We start from the raw sequence: 20,525 nt of genomic DNA, 5'->3' as shown, positions 1-20,525 counted from the left end.
CACTGCTCAGGTGGGGTCACAGTCCCCATCCCAGTGATAGGAGAAATGGGTGCTGTCTCCCTTTACTCGAATAAATTCCTGTAGGGCTCCTCTGGACGCTGTCCCCATCCCAGAATCCTGCTGGGACCCCCTTGGGCTGCCTCAGCTTCTGCAGCTCCTTTTGGGCTGGAGCAGGGTTTTGTGGACAGGGAGAGCGGAGCATCGCTGCACTGCAGTGTCCTCATCTGTCCCCAAAGGTGGATGTCCCCAAACATCGCATCCTGGGCTGGTTTGATGTGCCCTCCTGCCACCACAGACCACCAACTCCAGGCAATGGCACACACCCCAAAGGAAACAGGCTGATGGTGTCCCCACTGCACTGGCAGCGTGGCACAATGTCACCAGCACCTGGCCCTTGCTTGTACAGAAAGCCTTCCAGAGCTTTCCCCCAAAGCCTGGCCATGGCAGTGACCCCGGGGCTCCCTCAGTGCTGGAGCCATTCTGGGGGGGCTGTGACCCAGGCTTTTCTTGGGGAAGGGGACAAACAACAGTTCCCTGTGAGTGGGAGCAGGGGGAGCGCCTGAACCCAAGGTGTGGAGCAGGGGGTGATGGCTCAGAGCAGGCAGGAGCCACTTCTTGGCAGGACACCACGGATGGCCATGGAGTGGAGGCCGTGGGAGGGACCCATGGCCATGGGAGGATGGTGAGAGGTGGCTGCCCCATGGGAAAAGAGGGGTGCCTCCTGCCAAAAAACATGGAGATGAGTGCCCCTACCCCAAGTCATGAGTCAGCTCCATGGAGAGATGGATACCCCCACTCCTGGGGAAGGGGGACACAAAGTCTGACCCCAGTCCCCCCCTTCAGCTGTGAGGCCTCATTAAAGCCAGCCCAGATGTTCCCCCACCTCCATCTCAGCACTGAGCTGAACCCCAGTGTGCTCATCACACATGGGCAGCTTTAAACACAGCCCAGCTTCTCAGCAGGAACCACGCCAGGACCAGGACCAGGACCAGGACCAGGGCCAGCAGCCTCTGCCTTGGATTGCCAGTGCAGGCAGCAGCACCCCCTGCCCTCCCCACGAGCCCCCAGAGGGACCAGTGTCCATCAGGGTGGGATCCATCCCTGTCCCCACAAACATTAACGCCAGGACAGAACTTCTAAAAAACCAAGTACAAACTTTATTTTGTTTCTTTACAAAGGCACGAGCCTCTTTTTTTTTTTTCAACTTTCTTAACAAAATAGAATAGCTTCTCAATCAACACAAAGACCTGAAAATTGTAAAAAAAATACAAAAAAAAAACCAAAACAAAACAAAAAAAAACAAAACAAAAAAAAAAAAGGGGAAAGGAACCGAGAAACAGCTGCAGCTGGGGGGGGAACCTACTGAATACCACCGAGGCTCTACACACGACTGGCCTAAAACCCTACAGCTGGGTGGGGGGCAGCAGGGCAAGGGGGGGACGCACTAAATGGGGACCCCCCACCCGCCACGACAGACCCAAGCGACACAATCACGAAATAGAAAAGCTCTTCGGAGCTGACAGACCCCACAAACCAGGTTAAGTGCTTAAAGGAGGGATAGGAACGGGGTGGGGGGGGACAGGAATGGGCACGGGGACAGGGGTGGGGGTAAAAATCAGCCCCCAGCCTGCCATCCCTGTGCCAAGGAGGTGGGTGTTGGAAATGCCAGGGAGGGATGGCATATGCCAGCCCTCCCACCGTGCTCCAATGGCATCATCCCAGGATTATTTTACTCTCCAAGGGGGTTTTCCCTGACCCACATGGGGTGCAGGAGCCATGGTGGTACCACAAAGTCAGGGATCCCTGTCCTGCCTCTGCTGCCATGTCACTTGGCATCTCCCCCCTGCTTAAAAACGAACATTTAATTAAAAGGAAAAAAAAACACAAGAGAAGGAAAAAACCAAATTAAGATCCCAACCAAAGGCCCTGTCCCCAGGGAACACCATCAGGAACAGCGGGGCTGCTGCCAGCTTGGCAGGATTCCCTGTGGGTTGGTGGGTAGGGGGTGATAAACCAGGGTGGGGGGCTGTGACCCCCATCCCCAATGCCCCCCACCATGCCCCGAGCCCCCGTGCCCCACTGTGGCCACCCCGAAGCCCCCACCCCCCTGGGAGCTGAAGGGTGACCTTTGCCTGCCTCTAACGCTCTGCTTTACAGTATTGGAAAAAGGTCATAAAAGAGACCCAAATCGCGTTGTATTTTTTAAAAATTTCAGCATATTCTCTGACGTTTCCCCCCCTGCCCCGGCTCCCCTCCCCAGCTGCTGGCCAGGGGGTGTCAGGGCAGCTCCCCGTCCCCCGAGGGCTCTTCTTTGCTCTGGTCCATGGAGTCACTGTCGTTGCCCTCGGTGTCAGAGGCGGTGTCGGAGGCGGAGGGCTCGGGGCAGGCGCGCGCCGGCGTTACGATAACGGCGCGTCTCTGCTCCTCTTCCTGCAGCTGCTTCTCCTGTGTCCCCTCGATGTGCTGGATCGCCTGCCCAGGACACACACCGGCTGTCAGGACATCTCCGGGGTCCCCTTTGAGCCACCATGGGGGTTAGGGACCCCCCCGAGCCCCCTGCTGCTCCCCAGCTTACCTGAACGATGGTGTCCAGGTTTTGCCGCGACGTGGAGACCGTGTTGATGACCGAGGATGGGCCCATGGTGACCACGGTGACATGATGGGAGGGAGGCGGCGCTGGAACGATCACGGTGGGGTGGTGGGTGGGCGCTGGGGGAGCATGTGATGGCAAGAGCTGGGGACAGAAGGGAAACCCCCAGTGAGCAGGGACCTAAGCACAGCGGCGTGGGGAGAACATTCCGCTTGTTCAGAGAGCCCAAGCTCCATAAAAGCTGAAGCATCACTCGGCTGCTCCAGTTCTCCAGCCCAGTGGATGCAGGAGGATGCTGGCTGAAAGCTGTTGCCACCTCAGCTTTGCAGAGCGGAACATGAAAGATTCCCCGTATCCCAAAGGGCAATGATTTGGGCTTTGAAGCCAGGAGAGGCAAGTGCCAGCCCCTGTGTGGCCAGGAATTCCCCACACCCCTCGGAGATCCTCGTTTGAGCAGCGGATGGGAAGATCCGCCCTAGGAGAAGGCTACGGAGAGTTCACCTAAAAATAGGCTGAACTTCCCCAGGAGGCGGCTGGTGGGGACCCTGCAGGGACAGGGCTCTGCTGAAGCCCAAGGAGAGGGGAAGAAGCTGCTGTTCCTTCCTTTGAAGCTCCCAGAGTGGCGAGGCCCCGGGCTGGGCTCGAGGGCAGCAGCGCACAGGGACCAGTGCTGGCACAGCGCTCACCTCCTCCCTGCACCACTGGCAAATCCAGCAGTCTCGGGGGAGAGGCTGAAGGTTCCCATCCCCACTGCCTGCCAGCTTGACACTCCCTTTTCCCAGCCTGCTGGGAAAAGTGGTTTGGGGATCCCTGAAATTCAGTGGGAGTCACACAGAGAAAGGTGAAGCCCCTGAGATGAAACCCTCTCTGGCAGCAAGTGACCCTCCCTGTACAAACCCCTCTGTGCCAGGGAACAGAGCTACTGGAAGCCACCACGGGTCCCTCCCTGAAACACAGGGTTCTCACAAGCACAGCCCCAAGCACTGTGGGGGGCTGTGAGGCACCCCTTTCCCAAATCACTAAGGGCAAGAGCTTTCCTGGGACCAAACCAGCCCTGCCGTGCCTCAGTACCCTGGGGGTGTCTGGGGTGCGCTCACCTGGGTTCGGATCTGCTGTTCGCGCTCGAGCTTCTCCTGGTGCAGCAACCTCACCTGTTCCTGCTGCTGCTGGAGCTGCACCTGCTGAGCAATCACCTTCAGCTTCTCGGGGTACATGTGGGCCTCCAGGGAGCGAACCTGTGGGCCAGGGAACCCCAGCATCAGTGAGAGCGTGGCATGGCCCCACTGAACCACAGCTGTCCCCTCAGTGGGAGCCAGGAAGCCCCAGATGAACATGGAGAATTGGTCTCCAAAGCAGGTGTTCAGCGACCCCACAGCACTGCTGGTGTCCCTTGGGCTCACTGCGGACATGGCAGAGGCTGCAAGAGAGCACCTGGCCTCACCTGCTCCTCCAGCATCATGCGGACCGAGCGCTCCTTGTCCAGCTGCTGCCGGAGCTCAATCATCTCCCGACGCAGATCCTCGGCCTTCTCATCTTCCCAGATGTCTGGTGAGCCGATCCCCTCGTCTTTGTCCTCTGCCCGTCGCCGTTTTGGGGAGGAGCCACTGAATTCCTGCCATGGGAATGTGGTGTCAGGGAAAGGGGGCTAGCACGGGTGCTCTCCCTGCCATCCACACCCCTGCGTGATGCCACTCCCCACCACAGCTCCACGCAGGAAAGGGTCTCCCTGGGGTTCTGTTTGGTGCTTGGGGACAGATGGGTTCCTCCCCGTGTCCCCCACCCTGGTCCTCATCCCCACAGCCTTGTGCCAACCTGATTCTCACACTGTGACACCTAGGGCAGCTCAACCAGGGCACTCCAGCACCAGAATTGCCATTTGGGGTGACATCCCAGACACCCCAAACGGGTGGAAAGAACGGAAAATGGGGCCCCAACCCTTCTCCCCCTGCCAGGTAAGAGATGCCATCTCCACTCTCCAGCTGAGCACAGTAGAGGGTCCCACCCTGAGCCCAAGGAATTGCAATGACACCCCCGCCCTGGCCAGCCAGGATTGTCCCACCCCCTCCTGTCCCATCCCTGGGGCAGTACCTGGATGAACCGCTTGAGCTGGGTGTTCTGCTGCAGTAGCCGAGTCTTTTCCTGCTCCAGGGAGAAGATGTACTCGGCTGTCTGCTGGAGGATGGCTGCCTGTGGGGGAGCCAGGAGGGGCATGCTGAGGCAGGAGACCCTGGTGTCCCCCCAGGCCTCCTCCTGATGAGCTCTGCAGGCAGCACAGCCCTGGAGTCTCCTCCCGGAGTCTGCTTCACCTCAGGTTCCCCCTGGGATTTCCAGCATGGTGAAACCCTCTAATTCACCCCCCTTGGGAACCTGACCAGCTGCCTCCTCACCCCACTCCCCTCTGCAGTGGGGCCCCCTCCTCACCCAGGAATGTGTCACCCTGCTCCTGGGGCACTGGGGGCTGTCACATGCTCCCAGCCCACTCCAGGGCTAGGGATGCACACCCACTCCTGCTGGAAAACCTCACCAGGAGAGAACTCCATCAGTGAATTTACACCCAAATACCCCCAATTCAGCTTTCAGCCCTCCACGTGCAGAACGTGCATCCTGCTCACCTTGCTGAGCTTCTCCCCATCCGTGTGTGGGATGAGGGTTTTCAGGGACTGGAAGCCAGCATTGATGCTCTGCATCCGCCGTCTCTCGTTGCTGTTGGCGATTTCCCTGCGTATCCGCCGCTCCTGGTCCCGCTGGGTCTCCGGAGTCAACGGGATGTTGGCCAAGCTGTGAGGGAGACCCGGGGTTAGGGAGGAGGGGGCTGCACCCCTGCTGCCAGCTCAATGCATCCCCCCTTGCTTTGCAACGATGGGTCCAAGCCACCGAAGGGATGGGTAACGCAGAGGGGACGATGGCTGCGGTGCTGGGAATCGCGGAAGCAGGTGGGCGGGTTTCTCCAGCCCTGTGTCCAAAGCTTTGGGGGATGCATTGGCCAAACAGCAGCCCTGCTGCAGCCCCCTGCCTCCACAGAGCTCAGACACACTGCCCAGTGCCAAGCCTGGGCGAGGGGAGCCAGGGACCCCCAGCTGGGCGAGGTAGGCTGCGGGCTGGCCGGCTGTGTCCCCGCGGGGCCGGCCGGCGTGTGTGGCCCCGGGAAGGCGGCTCCCTCCCTCCCGCCCCGCTGATGGCTTCCAGATGACAGCTCCCAGCAGAGAAGCCCCCGTCCCACCCCAAGCCACAGCTCCTGCCTGCTTCCTGCCTCTGCCTCCTCGCCCCCCACGCCCTTGCCCCGCAGATGGGCTGGGAAATGCCTCCTGGAGCAGGCGATGATGCCGGCATGGAGGGCAAGAGTTCCGGTCCAGAGCACCAGACCTGAGCAAAGCTCAGTGCCGTGGGGTCCGGCTTCACCCACACCCCACTTCTTCCCTCCAGCAGGGCAGAGGTGTGGGATCACACCGTGCCAACTCTCCCCAGAGCACAGGCACCCAGCACCCGCTGGCGCCGGGGATGCTGCGAGGCACCAAAGACTAAACACGGGAGCCGGGCTGCCGGCGCGGGGCGAGATAAGGCAGGCTCCAGCCGCCTGTCCAGGTGCCCGGCAGCTCCAGGATGGGGAGATGGGAACATTCCACCCAGAGCGTTGCCAAAGCCAGGCTGGGAAGCAAAGCCCTCACTGCCCTCCTGGTGAGGCCATGGAGGAACCACGGAGGTTTGGGAGCGCAGGGATCTAAAGGATACGTGCAGCACCACCGTGTGCCCAGGCAGTGACCGGAGACTCTCGGGCCACTCATCATTGCCTCCTGCAACTGTGGAACACAACTCATCCAACATACACAGGGATGGGGAAGGACCCAGCTCAACACAGGGATGGGAAAGGATCCTTGCACAGCCTAAGAGGGGGATGGATTCCAGCTCTGTCCAAGGGCACAGGGAAGGATCCCAGCTGTGCCCAGGATGACAGAGAAGAATCACAGCTCATCCCAAGCAAATAGGGAAGGATCCCAGCTCATCCTAGAGGTATAGGAGAGGATACCAGTGCATCCCAAGGAGTTGCCGGGGAGAAGGACCCCAGCTCAGCCCATGGGGGCCAGGAAGACATTTGTCCCCACCCTCTGGGGCAGTGTCCCAGCACAGGCTGATGCTGGGTGCCAAGCACCCACTGTGCAGTCCTGGGGATGAGGAGCTGGGATGGGTGCCCAGGGCTCTGCCCCTCTCCCTGGGAGCAGCCTCTGCCGCATGGACCAAGAGCTACTTGCAGTAGGATCGTGGCACAGGGCTCCCATCTGGTGGTGGCTGTCACCCACCTCCCTGCTCCTGCTGAAACCAGCCCCAAACTTGTCCCCAAAACACACCAAACCCTGCAGGTCCTGGAGACATCGTCCCTCTTGGGGTAAGGAGGTGGCTGGAGTACTGCTCCAGGATGTTGGACCACCAGACACTTAAGGGGAATGGGATGCAGAGGCCCAGGACTGGGCAGCACGGAAGTGATTTCTTAAATACTGGGGAAGGAGGAAGAGCCTGCTTCCTCACAGGCAGACCTCCTGCAACCTGCCCCAGCTGCTCTTCCTGGGAAGAGACCTGAGAAGTGACAGCAAAATACAGAAAGGGCAAAACCCCATAGATTCAGACACCCAGCATGGCCAGGGATGAGGCAGCACAGAGGCAGGGGAAGCAGGTGGCACCCACTGAAGCTCCTGGGGTGTCTCCAGCCTGGTGCTGGTGCTGTGGGGTTTGTGTCAAGCAAGCAGAATTTGGTCCTTCCCACACTGGGGAGGACATTTCTCTCGTCTGGACCTCGAGGGAAACAAACCCATGTGGGTGTTGGAGCCAGGCACAAGGCCCATGGCAGATGCCCCGCTGTCCACTCGTGTCCAACACTGATCACATCTTGTGCTGGTGGGCAAGGGAGGCACGGCCATGTGGGCAGGGTGTCCCTGAGCTCCTTGAGGTCACAGGTAGGGTGTTCCCCAACTTGCATGCAGGGAATCCCCAAGTTCACAGGCAGGGTATCTCCATGCTTCCATGAAGGGCACTTCTAAGCTTACAGGGTCAGGGTGTACCTGCGTGTACAAGCAGGGTATGGCCCAGTGTCCCCAGCAGCCCCAGTTCACAGGCAGCTGTCCCCCAGCACCCCGAGCTTGCCCCGCAGGGTGTCCCTGAGCTCCTTGAGGTCACAAGCAGGGCAGCCCCCAGCGCCCCGAGCTCCACGCAGGGGTCACCCCCAGCCCTGAGCTCCAGGTAGGGTCTCCCAAAGCTCGGGGCAGCGGGAAGGCTGCTCCCCGGGGCTCAGTGTGGGGCCGCATCCCCCCGCCCATGCAGCCACCCCCCAACCCACGGGCCCGCAGCGACCAACGCGAGGGACCCAGAGCAGCCGCCCCCCGGCCCTGGGGGTCGCTGCCCCACCGCTGCACCTCGGGGGGGCTCGGCTGTGGCCTCTCCCCGGGATCGCCGGGACGGAGCCCCCCACGCCGTGGGGCAGGGGCAGCACCCCGAGGGGCCGGGCCCCCAACACGTGCCGTGGGGCCCGGGGCTGCTCCCCAGCCCCCGGCGGTTCGCGCCGCCCCACGACGGAGCCGGGCCCGCGGGGGCTCAGCGCTCCCGGGGGCGGGAGCTCAAGGCCCGGGGAGGTTGGGGGGGGGGCTCAGGGCCGCCCCGCGTGGTCCCGGGGCCCGCGCCCCCCTCCCCCTGGCCGCCAGCCCCCGCCGAGCCCCGCGCCCGTCCCCGGCCGCGCCCCCGCCCGCCGGGGCTCCCCGCGTGTCCGCGGGCTTTGTGCCGCCGCTCCCGCACTACATGTCCCGGCAGCCCCGGCCGCGACCCGCCTCCTCCGGGCGGCTGCAGAGTCACGGCCAGGCCCGGCGGTAAACACACACCCCCGCGCCCCCCGGACCCCCGCGCCCCGCGCCCCCCGCCCCGAGCGGGCCCCGCCGCACCTCGGGCCCGGGCGGGGGTGGGGGCGCGGCGCTCCCCGCCCGGGCCACGCGCGGCCGCCGGTCCCATGTGCGCGGCCGGGACCACGTGCGGGCGGTGGGGCCGCGGCGGCCGCGCCGCTCCCCCCGATCTCCGCTCCCCCCTTCCCCGCCATCCCCCCCCGGTCCCCCCGAGACCCCCGAGGCCGGGATCTCCCGGCGCCCCCCCACCTGCAGAGCCCGCCGATGACCTCCTTCTCGGATTTCCTGAAGTGCTGCAGGGCCGGCACCTTGGGGGCCGGCACCATGAAGTACTCCATAACGGGGGCGGGGGGCCCGGTTCAGCCCAGCCCGGCTCGTCCCGGCCCGGTTCAGCCCCTCCCGGCCCGGCTCCGGCCTCTGCCCGCGGCCCAAGGCGGGAAACAGCTGGAGCGAGCGCGGCTCCCGCCCGCCGCCGCCGCCGCTCCCCCGCCCGCCCCCGCCCGCCCGGCGCCGCCCCCGCCCCGCACCGGCCCCGCGTAAACAAAGGCGGCGGGAGGGGCCGCAGCGCGGCCGGAGCGGCACCGGGACACGGCGGCGGGACGCGGCGGGGCGGGGGGCGACTGGAGCGGCCGGGACGGTACCGACCCGTGTTGGCACCGGCCCGTCACACCGCGTCGCGTCCTGACCTGGCTCCGTCCTATTCTACTCTATCATATGCTACTCTATCCTATCCCACTCTGTCCCATGCTGTCCTGTCCCCAACCCATCCTACCATCCTGAGCTGTCCCCATGTCACTCCATACCCATCACATCCTATCCTTATCCTATCCTCATCCCATCCTATCCTATCCCACCAAACCCTACCTTATCCCACCCTATCCTATCCTACCAAACCCTAACCCATCCCACCCTGACCTGTGCCCATCCCGTGCCACCTCATTCTATCCTGCCCTAGCTCCATCCCATCCTACCCGATCCTATCCTGCTTTATCCTACCCCATCCTTACCTGTGTCCATTCCACCCTACATAATTCCATCCTGTCCTAGCTCCATCCCATCCTACCCTATCCTATCCCACCCCACCCTGACCTGTTGTGACCCTATCTCATCCTACCTTAATGTCACCTGTCTCCATCCCACCTCATCCCAGCCCATCTTGCCATAGCTCTGTCCTGTCCTGTCCTATCCTATCCCACCCAATTCTATCCCAGCCCATTCTGACATGCCTCATCTCCATCCTATCCTATTTTATGGCACCCTGACCTGTCTTGTTCCAGACCTGTCTAATCCTATCCCATCCTGTCCAACCTCATCTGATCCTGTCCCATCCCATTCTATCCTGCCTTATCCCCATCCCACCCCATCTGCCCTACCCCATCCTACCCCACCCTGACCTATCTTGTCTCTGTTCCATCTTACCCTGTCCTATCCTGCCCCCCACAATCCTCTCCTACATCCAATTTCTCCCACCCCATTCTACCCTGTCCCCATCCCATCCTGCCTAATCCTCACCCCATCCTGCCCTATCCTAGTCCTGTCCCATCCTCTTCTATTCAATCTGATCCCATTCCTATCCCACCCCATCCCATTCCTGTTTCCAGAAGGGTGCGGCTTCTGGGGGGCTCAGGGGGCTGCCAGTGGCTGGGGGGTGTCACAGCAGCCTTGGGGCTGTCACAGGGAGCTGGGGGTGACAGGGAGCACGTGGCTGGTGAGGGGCTTTGGGGAGAAGGCTCTGGAGGGCTGGAAGAGGCGTTCTGAGGGCTGATGAGGGGTTCTGGGAGCTGATGAGGAGCTTGGGGAATGGATGGGGGACTGGCAGGGGGCTGGATGATCTGGTGGGGGGCTCTGGGGGCTGACAGAGTGGCTCTGAAAGCTGGCAGGGGGCTTGAGGAACTGCTGGGAGGGTCTGGGGGCTGGCAAGGGGCTGTGGGGCCTAGCAGGGGGGTTGGGGGGTGGCAGGGGCATGGAGCTCACAGGAGGCAAGGGGGGCTCCTGGTGGAGGTTTGGGATTTTGGGGGTGACAGGTTCATGTGGCTGGCAGGGGGCTTTTGAGGGGGTTCTGGGGGGCTGGCAGAGGCGTTCTGGGGGATGGAGGGGCTTGGGGGACGATAGAGGCTTTGGGGGGCTGTGGAGGTGGCAGGAAGGTGTGGGGGGCTGGCAGGGGCCATGGGGGGGGGCTGGCAGGGGCCATGGGGGGTTCACAGGGGGGCACAGAGCTGGAAGGGGAGTCTGGGGGACTCGGACTGTGCCCCTCTGGGGAACAGGGCTGGCAGGGGCCATGGGGAGTTGGGAGGGAGACATGGAGCTGGCAGGAGCCACAGGGGGCTGGCAGGAGCCATGAGGTACCTGAGGGACCTACCTGTGGCAGGTGACCTCCCCCATAGCCCCCCCAGCACTGCCTGCGTGGGTCCGGGGACACCAGGGGGTCCTGGGGGTGGGCTGTCACCTTGGAGGGGCAGGACCTTCAGAGCAGGGTGGGCTCAGCCCTCCCTCTCCCGCAGCCCGGCCCCGCTGGGAGCTGCAGGACAGGTTCTGCCGGGTGTCCCCTGGGCCCCCTGCCCGGCCCCCGCAGGGGCCCCGCTGCGGGGGCTGCGCGTCCCCCCACGGCACGGGGACCACCCTTTGTGGGGAGCCTGCTGGGGACACAACTTCTGCCCCTCCCGCAGCAAATCCCTCGGGCAGGGTGGGATTTCGGTCACCCGCGTGGGACAGTGCTGCCCTCCCGCGTCTCCCCCGATTGTGGCGGGGGATGCTGGGGACACAGCGGCTCCCCCCGCAAAAAAACCCCAAACCACCGGTAGGATGTGGCTTCAGCCGCCTGTGCGGATCAGAACTGTCCCTCCATTCGTGCCCCCCGTTCTGCTGCGGGGCTGCCGGGAACACAGCAGCTCTGCCCCCCCAAAAAAACCCCAAACCGCAGGTGGGATGTGGTTTCAACTGCCCGCGGGAGACAATTCTGTCCCTCACTCGCGTCCCACCTTCTGTGGGGCTGTTGGGGACACAGCAGCTCCCTCTCCCACCGAAAGTCCGCATGGAACAGCGCTTCCTCCCCGTCTGTCCCTCCCTTTCTAGGGAGGACGCCGCACCTCCCCCTGCAGAAAACACCCCAAAAACAAAACAACCACGGCTGTTCTGGTGGGGTGTGACTTCAGCCCCCCGCCTGGGACAGTGCTGCCCCCCACGCGTGTGTCCTCTCTTTTATAGTGGCGCTGTTGGCGACGCTGCAGCTTTCCCAGCATAAAAAAAAAACCAAACAAAAAACGCGTGGGGCGATGTTGTGTGTCCCCCCCAATTTCGGGGGGGCCCGTTGAGGACACCGCAGCTGCATTCCGCCCCCAAAATAAAATCACGGGTGGGGTGTGCCCAGCCACCCGCGTGGGCCCCGGGGGAGGGAGGGACCCCCCCGGCGAGGCTGCAGCATCCGGGCCGGCCCCGCCACATCCTGCCGCCGGAAGGAGCCGCGGCCCCGGGACAACCCCCCCGCCGGTGACGTCATGCGGGGGCCCCCGCCAGGCGTGACGCCAGCCCCGCTCTGTGACGTCACGCGTCGGGCGGGCGGCGCCCTCCTGCTGGGAGGGGGATCCCCCCCCAACCCCCATTTCCCCGGTGTGACCCCCACCGTGCGCCCCCCCCCCCACACCCCCCGAGCCGCCCCGGTACGGGGTGGGGGCTCCGGTGGGCGCCGCCCCCCGCCCCGCCACGTCTCCGGGGGGGGACAGGGACACGCGGGGGAGGGGGGTCGGCTCTGCCGCAGCGTCGGGGTGACCTTGTGCGGGGGGGTGGCGGGGCTCCCCCCGCGGGCTCCCCCCCCCCCCGGGGCGGGGCTCGGTGCCCCTCGGTGCCCCCCGCGGGGGCGGGGAGGGGCTGCCCCCGCCCCCGCCCAGCGCCGCCCGCAGCCGGGGCCGGGCCGCTCGGTGCGGGGCGGCCATAAATCACGGCGGGCAGAGCCCCCGCCCCGCCGCCGCCCCCGGGACCGGGCAGGGGGGGCCCAGCCCCGCCGCCGCCACCCCCGCCCCCAGCCCCTGCGGATGTGGCGGAGCGGCCCGGCCGCCCCGCACCGGCCCCGGCACCGGCCCCGGGGGGCCCCGCTCCGCCGAGCCCCGCACCCCGCCCCGCTTCCCGCCCGGCGCTGAGCCCCCGCCGCAGGTACGATCGCGCTCCGGGCACCGCGGAGGGGAGGAGGACGATGAGGAGGATGCTGCCACCGCCGGGGGGAGGGGGCACCCTCCGGGGAGCCCCTTCCTCGCCGTTCTCGGGGGTGCGGGGGGTCCCTTGGCACCTGCAGCCCCCCCCGCCCAGGGAGCGGGTCGGGGGGGACGTGTCCCCGCCGCACCGCCGAGGGAGATGAGGCGAGGAGGCTTCCCCGCTGCCCGGTGGGTGCCAGGAGGGGGTGGCCGTCACCCGCTGTCCCCCCGCACCCCGGGCGGGTGTCCTGACCTTGGCCGTGGGGCGGGGGCTGCGGCGGGGACGTGCTGGGTGGTTCTGCCCGGTTGCGGTCACCTCCGGGGACACACCGTGCTGGTGTCCCCATGGTGCGAGAGGGGAGAAAGGCTGGCATTGGGTGGGGGGGTGCAGGGCGTCCCCATCCCGGTCCCACGCCGGCGGTGCCACCGCCCGGCAGCCGCCCGTCACCCCGGTCCCCTTCTCGGGGGGCTCCCGATCCCCATCGTGGGAAGTGACAGTCCCCACCGTGGGGGGTGACAGTCCCACGGCCTCGCGGGGCTAAGGCGTGGGGTGGCCAAGCCCAGGCTGTGCCGTTGGGGGCTGTTTTGGGGACTAGGACGGTGTGACCCCCTCCCTGAGGTGCCAGCAGCGGGGACCGCGAATTGTCCCCGATGTCCCTCGGCACTGCTGCAGGCGCTCGTTCCCTGCCCAGCATGGAGAAACCCTGCAGCCAGTGGACACCTCCCCTTCCCCATGCCTTTGTCACCCTGCTGTCACCACCTCTCCCAGCCAGGGTCCCCATGTGCCCCCATCCCCACGATGCTGCCGCACCCAGGGTGTTTGATCCGAGGCTGCTGGGGACCACCCCGCTGCTGTCCCCGCCTGCTCCAGCTGTGTCCCCGGGCAGGGGTGGCGGGGGCCGTGGTGCTGGCGGCACTGCTGTGGGGCTGCTCCCGGGGTGGCACAGGGGAGTGGTGTCAGCCCTCTGCCAGGATCCCCACGGCTTCCACACGCTCGGGAAGGGGGAACCGCGGCACCGGCCTCAGCTCGGGGACCGCAGCCGTCCTCAGGACACCTTTGGCAGCTGCCACCAGCCCGGCTGCCGTGGGGTGACGGGTGCTGGAGGGCCACGGTGACAAGATGGAGCTTCCAGCAGGATGTGATCCACCCCCCCACACCCCCCCAAAACCCGTCAGGCACCGGTGGGCTCCCGTGAGGAGCGGCTGTGGCACTGCCAGCACCATCTGCAGTGGGACGAGCAGCGACGGCGGGTCCCACGGGCCCCCGTGTCCTGCCAGCAGCCGTGGGGACAATGACCCGCATCCTGCCAACCCACCCACGCTGCCCTGGCACGGGGGGCTCCGGGCACTGCCCCCCGTGGCGGCGGTGCCAGCCTGCCGCTGCCAATTGCCACGGCGGCGGAGACCGAGCCCTGCCTGCAGCGCTGGCACCGCTCCCACTCCCCGAGCCCCCGGGGTCACCGTCCCCTGCCGATGGCACTGACATCCCTCACCGCCGCCATCCCCGAGCCTCTGCCCCGCGGTCCCTCTGTGCTATTCCTGGCGGGTTTGGGGCTGGAGGGGGGACACACGACACCCCGGCAGTGCCGGCAGCCTGGAGACCTGGCACCCCGCCGGCTGCACCGGGGTCACCCCGGGTCCCCCAGCCGTGCCGGCAGCGTGGGGGGCCCATGGGACCCCAGCCTGGCCGCTGGAGCCGGGGGGAGCTCTCCCCGCGCCCGGGCTCCATCCCAGCGGCCCCCACCCGGACTGGGAAGCCCCTGGGCCCAGCCCCGCGACGGACTGGTTTGAACTGGTGTGGCGGGGGGGAAGCTGGGCTGGGGCCGGGCTGGCAGCGCCTGGCGCGGGCAGGAGAGGCCGTGGAGGGAGAGCAGGCAGGGGCAGGCAGGAGCGGGCAGGGGCCTCGCGCGGGGGCCGCAGGTGCTGGGGCGTCCGGCCAAGCCACCGCAGGGCTTGTCCCCGTCCCCATCCCGGCGGGGCCCCCGCGGCGCCCCGTTTCCCGAGGCCGCGTGGTTTGGCAGCCGCCTGCTCGCCCGCCCGCGGCCGCGCTGGGAGCCCTGGCGTCAGCGGCTGGAGAGGCCCCTTTCCCACCCGGCCCGCCCGGGGATGGCTGCGGTCCCCACCCAGCCCCGCCCGCACCGGGACCCCCCAAACTCCCAGCCCTGAGGACGTGAGGACGCGACGGTCGCGGTGGGATCAGCAGGGACGCCTTGCCTGGCCCCACTGCGGGACCAGAGTCACGGCGGGGCTGCAGCGCCCTGTCCCTGTCCCTGAGCTGGGGGTGCTGCTGTGACACCCCAGCTGTGGAGTCCTGCCCCTGTGGCTGTCTGTCCCCGAGCTGTGGGGCACGGGGGGGTTGCTGGAGCCCGAGAACCATGGTGGGGCTCAGGATGGGGACATCCCACGGGCACATCCCGCAGTGGGGCGCAGGATGAGGATCCCCAAGAGGGGAAGGGTCCCACTGTGGGCAGCCCCCACGGCCGGGAAAGCTCAGTGAGTGTCGCTGTCCCAGGAGATGGGACGCTGAGATGGGGCAGCCTCCACAGCGGTGGGAGGAGGTGGATGCTCGGGCGAGGACCCCCCCCCGCTGGAGAGGAGGGACCCGACCATGGGGCTGACCCCACGGCCACGAGAGGCTCAGGGCGATGGAGACGCCGTGGGGCAGCTCCTCCCACCCTGGGAGCCCGGGACAGGAACCCCCCCTGGGGCCGGCCCCTCTGCCAGCACAGGGGTGCAGGCGGGGGGTCCCCGCCCCGCCGCCCGGGCCCCGTGCCCCCCGCGGCTCCTCCGCATTCCTCAGCGTCTGAGCCGGGCTGGACCCCCGCCAGCTCGGGGGGCCCCTCCGGCGGGGCAGGGCGGGGGACGGGCCCCCCGGGGCGGGGTGGGGGTGGAGGGGCCCCCCCGCTGCCACGTGTGCTGGGTGCGCCGTGCCCCCCGACACGGCCCCTCGGCCGCCCCCACCCTGCCCTGGGCGATGCGGGTGGCCGCGGGGGCACAGCCGGGGGACGGCATCGGCTCCGGCTCGGGCGCTCACTGCTGCACCGAGCTGCCCGTTCTCAGCTGCCCGCCAGATGTGCGGCGGCCGAGCCACGAGGGTGGCATTGTCTTGAGCCGTTCCTTGCCATTCCGTGCCATTCCGTGCCATTCCGTGCCATTCCGTGCGGCCGGCAGCCCCTGCTCGGCCCCGGCTGCAGCGGCGTTGGCCGGCGGGGAAGGGGCCCCGGCGGGGGAGGAAACTCTGCCGCCTCCGGGGCTGGGGCCAGCGGGCTCGGCCGCCCGGGTCACCGCCGGGCTGGTGGCCGCCGCCGCCCTCCTCTGCCGCTGGGAAAGGCCTCGCTGGGGCAGGCCCGCGGGGATTGACGGACGGATGGATGGATGGAAGGATGGAAGGATGGGGGGCGGAATGGGGACACCACAGCTCCAGCGCCGCGGGTGCCCAGGGGATTTGGCAATCCCCGGCAAGGCTTGGGCACGGGCCAAGGGGCTGTGCCGACGACACGGAGAGGACACACTGGGGACACCGAAGGGCCGGGGTGGGGGGGAACCGGTGCCATGCCCTGCCCTTTGCCCGCTGCGGGAGGGGGCCGCGGCAGGGTGGCCGGAAGGGACGGCACGGTCCCCGTGCCAGCACCGCGTCCTCCAGCCCGGAGCAGAGCGGGCATTGCCATGGGGCCGGGCTGGGGCGATGCTCTGGGCGGCACTGCTGACCCGCAGCCCTGCGGTGACCCCTGGCTGTCCCCCGCAGAGCCCATCCCGGCACCATGCATTCCCTGGAGGAGCCCCTGGACCTCAAGCTGAGCATCTCCAAGCTGCGAGCTGCCCGTGAGAAGCGGGGCCCCTCCGGCCCCCGGCCCCGCGCTCCCCAGCGCCCGGACACCCCGCCGGCCGGGGATGGCCGAGGGGGCAGCCGGGGGGATCGCCGGGCCGTGCCGGCCTCGCCGTCCCCCGGGCTCCTGGGACACTCCAGGCTGGTGGAGCCGCGGGATGGACGCTTCCCGGCCGCCGTGCCCGTGGTGGACCTCAGCCTCTCGCCCCGCTCCGGGGGGGAGTCTCCGGCTGGCAGTGCCTCACTGTCCCCTGAGCGCCAGGGCAGCGGGGACCTGCCCGGCCCCCTCACCCCACACGTAAGTGCGGCCTTGGGCCTCCCGAGGTGTCCCCAGCGGTGTGCCCGGGCAGCGTGCCCGGTGCTGCCGGTGTACACAGCCCGGGGTCAATGTCCTGCCCGGCCCCCCTGGCCCCCGAGCCCAGAGGTATCCCCGGGGTGGCTCCTGGGAGTTCTCTTTGGGGTGTCTCTGGGGGTCTCTCTGGGGTTTTGGGGTCTCTGGGGGGGGGTGGCAGGTCCAGGGGGTTTCTGGGGAGCGTGGGGGGATCTCAGGGAAAGGATCTATAAGGGAATCTCTGGGGGGTTCTGGGGTTCCTGGGGGGCTGAGAGGAATATTTGGAAGGGCTCAGGAGGGGTCTCTGGGGGTCTCCATCCAGCTTGGCCCTATCCCCCACCACTCCTCCATCCGGCCTCTGTTCCAGGATTTCCAGTCCCTGCGTTACATCGATGGCCTCCCCAGCTCCTTCCAGTTCTTCCTGCCGCTGGGGGCTGGGGGGGCCCTGCACCTGCCCCCCGCCGCCTTCCTGCCCCCCAGCAAGGAGAAACGGCTCCCCCCCGAGCTGCCCCTGCCCAAGCAGCTCGTCTGCCGCTGGTCCAAGGTCAGCAGGGAGGGCTGGGGGCCATGGGGGTTATGGTGGGGGTGTGTGGGAGCTTTGAGGGGATGGAGGTGGTGATGAGGGGCTGGGACAGTACAGTGATGAGGGGCACACGGGGGGAATTTTAGGGCTGGGGAGAGAACATGAGGCTGGAAGGCCATGGCCCAGCTCTCTGGGGCTGTGGGCAAGTTTTGGGGCTGGGAGACCAAGCAAGGATGGTAGGGCTGGAAAGGTGGTGATGGGGAGGTGGGTGCTGTGCAGAGATGCTCTCAGGCAAAGGGCCATCTCTGTTTCCCCAAATGCTGGTGCTGCTGCACACGGGGTGTGGGTGGGAGCTGGGATGGGATGGGATGGGATGGGATGGGATGGGATGGGATGGGGCACAGGTGCTGGCCATGATGGGGGCCTGGTCCCCCTGGTGCCCACCCTGCTGGGCTCCCTCACCACCAGCCTCCTGCCCACAGTGCAACCAGTTCTTCGACCTCCTGCAAGACCTGGTGGACCACGTCAACGATTTCCACGTCAAACCCGAGAAGGACGCGGGGTACTGCTGCCACTGGGAGGGCTGTGCCCGCCATGGCAGGGGCTTCAATGCCAGGTGGGCATGGGGGGCTCCAGGGGATCTCTGGGGGGCTGCTGTGGGAAGGCAGGAGCCCAGCACTGGGGATGTGCAAGGGAAGCCTCCATTTGTCCCTCCCTCCCTCTTGTGCAAGGTGCAAGGTCCTGGAGGGGGCTGGATGACTGTGCTGGCCTGGATGTCCCTGTTCTCCCACCCCATATCCAAGGCACGAGGACAAGGACTTGCCCTGGGAGTCAGGGCTGACCCCTTCCCTAACATTCCCTCCCCGATGCTTCCATGGGCAGATGGTGATAGGACAAGGGCGAACAGTTTTAAATTAAAAGGAGAGATTAGATGGGATATTGGGAGGAAATTGTTGTGAGGGTGGGGAGGCTGAGAAGCTGTGGCTGCCCCTGGAAGTGTCCAAGGCCAGGATGGACAGTGGAAGGCGTCCCTGCCTGTGGCAGGGGATTTGAAACGATGAGAGCTTCAAGGTCTTCCCAACCCAACTCATTCCATGATTCCGCGATCGCCCCAATCCCGGCAGGTACAAGATGCTGATCCACATCCGGACGCACACCAACGAGAAGCCGCATCGCTGCCCCACCTGCAACAAGAGCTTCTCCCGCCTGGAGAACCTGAAAATCCACAACCGCTCACACACAGGTCAGGACAGCCCCCACACCGCCCTCACCGGGGGAGCGGGGGGCTCGGGGGGACCCAGGGACACGGCAGGGCTGGTGCCCCCCGGCAGACCCGCTGCTGTCCCACAGGTGAGAAGCCCTACATCTGCCCCTACGAAGGCTGCAACAAGCGATACTCCAACTCCAGCGACCGCTTCAAGCACACCCGCACCCACTACGTGGAGAAGCCCTACTCCTGCAAGATGCCGGGCTGCCACAAGCGCTACACCGACCCCAGCTCCCTCCGCAAGCACATCAAAGCCCACGGGCATTTTGTGTCCCCCGAGCACCCGGAGATGCTCAAGGTCCACCCGCCTCCCAAAACGCCCCTGGGCTCGGCGGAGGTGCCCTACGTTAACGGGGCGCAGCTCGTCATCCCCAACCCCGCCGCCCTCTTCGCTCCGCCGGGGCTGCCGGCGCTGCCCATCCCTTTGGCACCGGCACCGCTCGACCTCAGCGCCCTGGGCTGCGGGGCTGCGGCCGCCCTGCCCGCCCTGCCCGGCCCCGTCCTGCCCCTCAACGGCGGCCCCTTGAACTTGGCCAAGAGCCCGCTGCTGCCCTCGCCCTTCGCGGCGGGGCTGGGGCTGCCCGTCATGTCGCTGCTGGCCGGCGGGGCCAAGGCCGAGGGGGAGAAGGGCAGCGGGGCCGAGGGGCGGCCGCCCAAGGCGGGCAAGGGGCTGGAGAGCCGGAAGGAGAGGGGCGAACGGACGGAGCCGGGGCGGCCGCGGGTGCCCCCCGAGAGCCTGGCACTGCTGCCGGGGGCCGTGCTCGACCTCTCGGCCGGTGTCAGCTCGGGGGGCAGCCCCGAGGCGCTGCCCCCCGGCTGGGTGCTCATCCCCCCCGGCTCCCTGCTGCTCAAACCCGCCGCTGTCAACTGAGGGGCCCGACGATGCCCGGGGTCAGCCGCCGGCCCCGTGGGCAGATCCCGCTCCCTGGGGCCGGGGGGGTGGGGCATGGCCCCCTCCTCCCCCCGCAGCCCCGGCGGGGCCTCGCTCGTGCTTTTACCCGTCACGAAAGAAGAACGGACTCTTCTGAGAAAAGCAATAATCCCTCGGCGGCCGGAGCCGGCTGCGACCCCGCGCTGGGGGCAGGTGGGGCACAGGGGGGTCCCCCTGCTCCTGCCCCCCACCCCCGGCCCTAGGCAGCCGGATACGCCGCTATTTATTTCTCGACCAGCCCCCCTGCTCCGACAGGGTCCCGCTTGGGCTCTCCTGCTTCCGCTGACTCGGCGTCTCCCTGCCCCAGGCCTCGGTGCTGCTGTGGGGGGCTGCAGCCCCCGGGCTCCTGCCGCACGGACAGCGGGGCGACAGCCGGGGGACCGCACAGCCCCGAGCTGTGCCCGGCCGTGCCATCCCACCCCGCACGGCCGCGGGCATCGCCGCAGCCACGGCACCCCCCGTGCCGGGCCCAGCTGGCTGGGCACCCCCGGCCCGGCACCCGCCCGTGTCCTCCCGCTGTCCCCCCGCCCGGCCCTCCCGTGACAAGGCACACGGCCGCGTGTGCTGCTCGCCGGGGCACAGCCCCCCTTTAGCTACGTTCATACCTAACCACGCACCGCGAGTGCATGCGGGCACGGCCGGCACCGGCTGCCGGGCTCCCTTCTCGGCCTGCGGCGCTGGGATGCTCCCGGCTGAGCCCCCCGGCCGTGGGGCAGCTCGGAGCCTCCCCCGGGGGTCACACACGTCCCGCTCGCTCCGAGCCATGGGGGGCTCCGCAGTCCCGCCCTGCCGTGCTGCAGGAGCCCCGCAGGGAGCCGGTCTCCCTGCCCTCACCGGCGGCCGCCCGGCGCTGCCCTAGCCCAGCATGGCTGCGGGCCCTCGACCAGGCCGCCCCGGCCGGTGAAACGTCTCCTCGCTCCTCGTCGGTTTGTTGTTGCACATTCCAGGACATCAGTATTTTAACGGTCTCGAAGTGCCTTTCTATCGTAGTTTC

At 67.1% G+C, this 20,525-nt stretch overlaps 2 protein-coding genes across 4 annotated transcripts; one reads left to right on the top strand and one right to left on the bottom strand.

The window, feature by feature from the left end:
• Positions 1-1,134: 1,134 nt before the first annotated feature.
• Positions 1,135-20,453, bottom strand: TFAP4 (transcription factor AP-4). Of its 3 annotated transcripts, none has more exons than XM_086854266.1 (7): positions 20,137-20,453; positions 5,203-5,368; positions 4,679-4,777; positions 4,032-4,202; positions 3,688-3,825; positions 2,576-2,734; positions 1,135-2,472 (listed from the first exon to the last, which is right to left on the bottom strand). In XM_086854266.1, exons 1-7 carry the CDS (start codon positions 20,157-20,159, stop codon positions 2,278-2,280), a joined length of 951 nt encoding a protein of 316 aa, XP_086710392.1. In that variant the 5' UTR covers positions 20,160-20,453; the 3' UTR covers positions 1,135-2,277. The 3 variants fall into 3 exon arrangements, with proteins under 3 accessions (XP_086710392.1, XP_086710393.1, XP_086710391.1); XM_086854267.1 differs by having other exon boundaries at positions 20,149-20,230; XM_086854265.1 differs by lacking the exon at positions 20,137-20,453 and adding an exon at positions 8,719-8,957.
• Positions 12,461-19,600, top strand: GLIS2 (GLIS family zinc finger 2). The gene is made up of 6 exons (XM_086854264.1): positions 12,461-12,615; positions 16,399-16,777; positions 17,178-17,354; positions 17,816-17,949; positions 18,458-18,576; positions 18,684-19,600. The coding sequence occupies exons 2-6, from the start codon at positions 16,415-16,417 to the stop codon at positions 19,469-19,471; spliced, it is 1,581 nt and encodes a 526-aa protein (XP_086710390.1). The 5' UTR covers positions 12,461-12,615; positions 16,399-16,414; the 3' UTR covers positions 19,472-19,600.
• Positions 20,454-20,525: the final 72 nt, after the last annotated feature.

The sequence above is a fragment of the Cyanistes caeruleus genome, chromosome 17, assembly GCF_971803275.1.
Source record: "Cyanistes caeruleus chromosome 17, bCyaCae1.hap1.1, whole genome shotgun sequence".
Classification (NCBI taxonomy): Eukaryota; Metazoa; Chordata; class Aves; order Passeriformes; family Paridae; genus Cyanistes; species Cyanistes caeruleus.
Note: the sequence above shows the minus strand (reverse complement) of the source record. Positions and strands in the feature narration are given on the sequence as shown.

What these genes read in the sequence shown, in the direction of transcription:
- TFAP4 (XM_086854265.1), bottom strand. Translation starts at nt 8,807, where the DNA reads ATGGAGTACTTCATGGTGCCGGCCCCCAAGGTGCCGGCCCTGCAGCAC. An exon ending in GTCATCGGCGGGCTCTGCAG is followed by an intron (nt 5,369 to 8,718) that starts GTGGGGGGGCGC and finishes TCTCCCTCACAG; the next exon opens with CTTGGCCAACATCCCGTTGA. An exon ending in ACCTGGACACCATCGTTCAG is followed by an intron (nt 2,473 to 2,575) that starts GTAAGCTGGGGA and finishes TGTCCTGGGCAG; the next exon opens with GCGATCCAGCACATCGAGGG.
- GLIS2 (XM_086854264.1), top strand. Translation starts at nt 16,415, where the DNA reads ATGCATTCCCTGGAGGAGCCCCTGGACCTCAAGCTGAGCATCTCCAAG. An exon ending in TCGTCTGCCGCTGGTCCAAG is followed by an intron (nt 17,355 to 17,815) that starts GTCAGCAGGGAG and finishes TCCTGCCCACAG; the next exon opens with TGCAACCAGTTCTTCGACCT. An exon ending in CCACAACCGCTCACACACAG is followed by an intron (nt 18,577 to 18,683) that starts GTCAGGACAGCC and finishes GCTGTCCCACAG; the next exon opens with GTGAGAAGCCCTACATCTGC.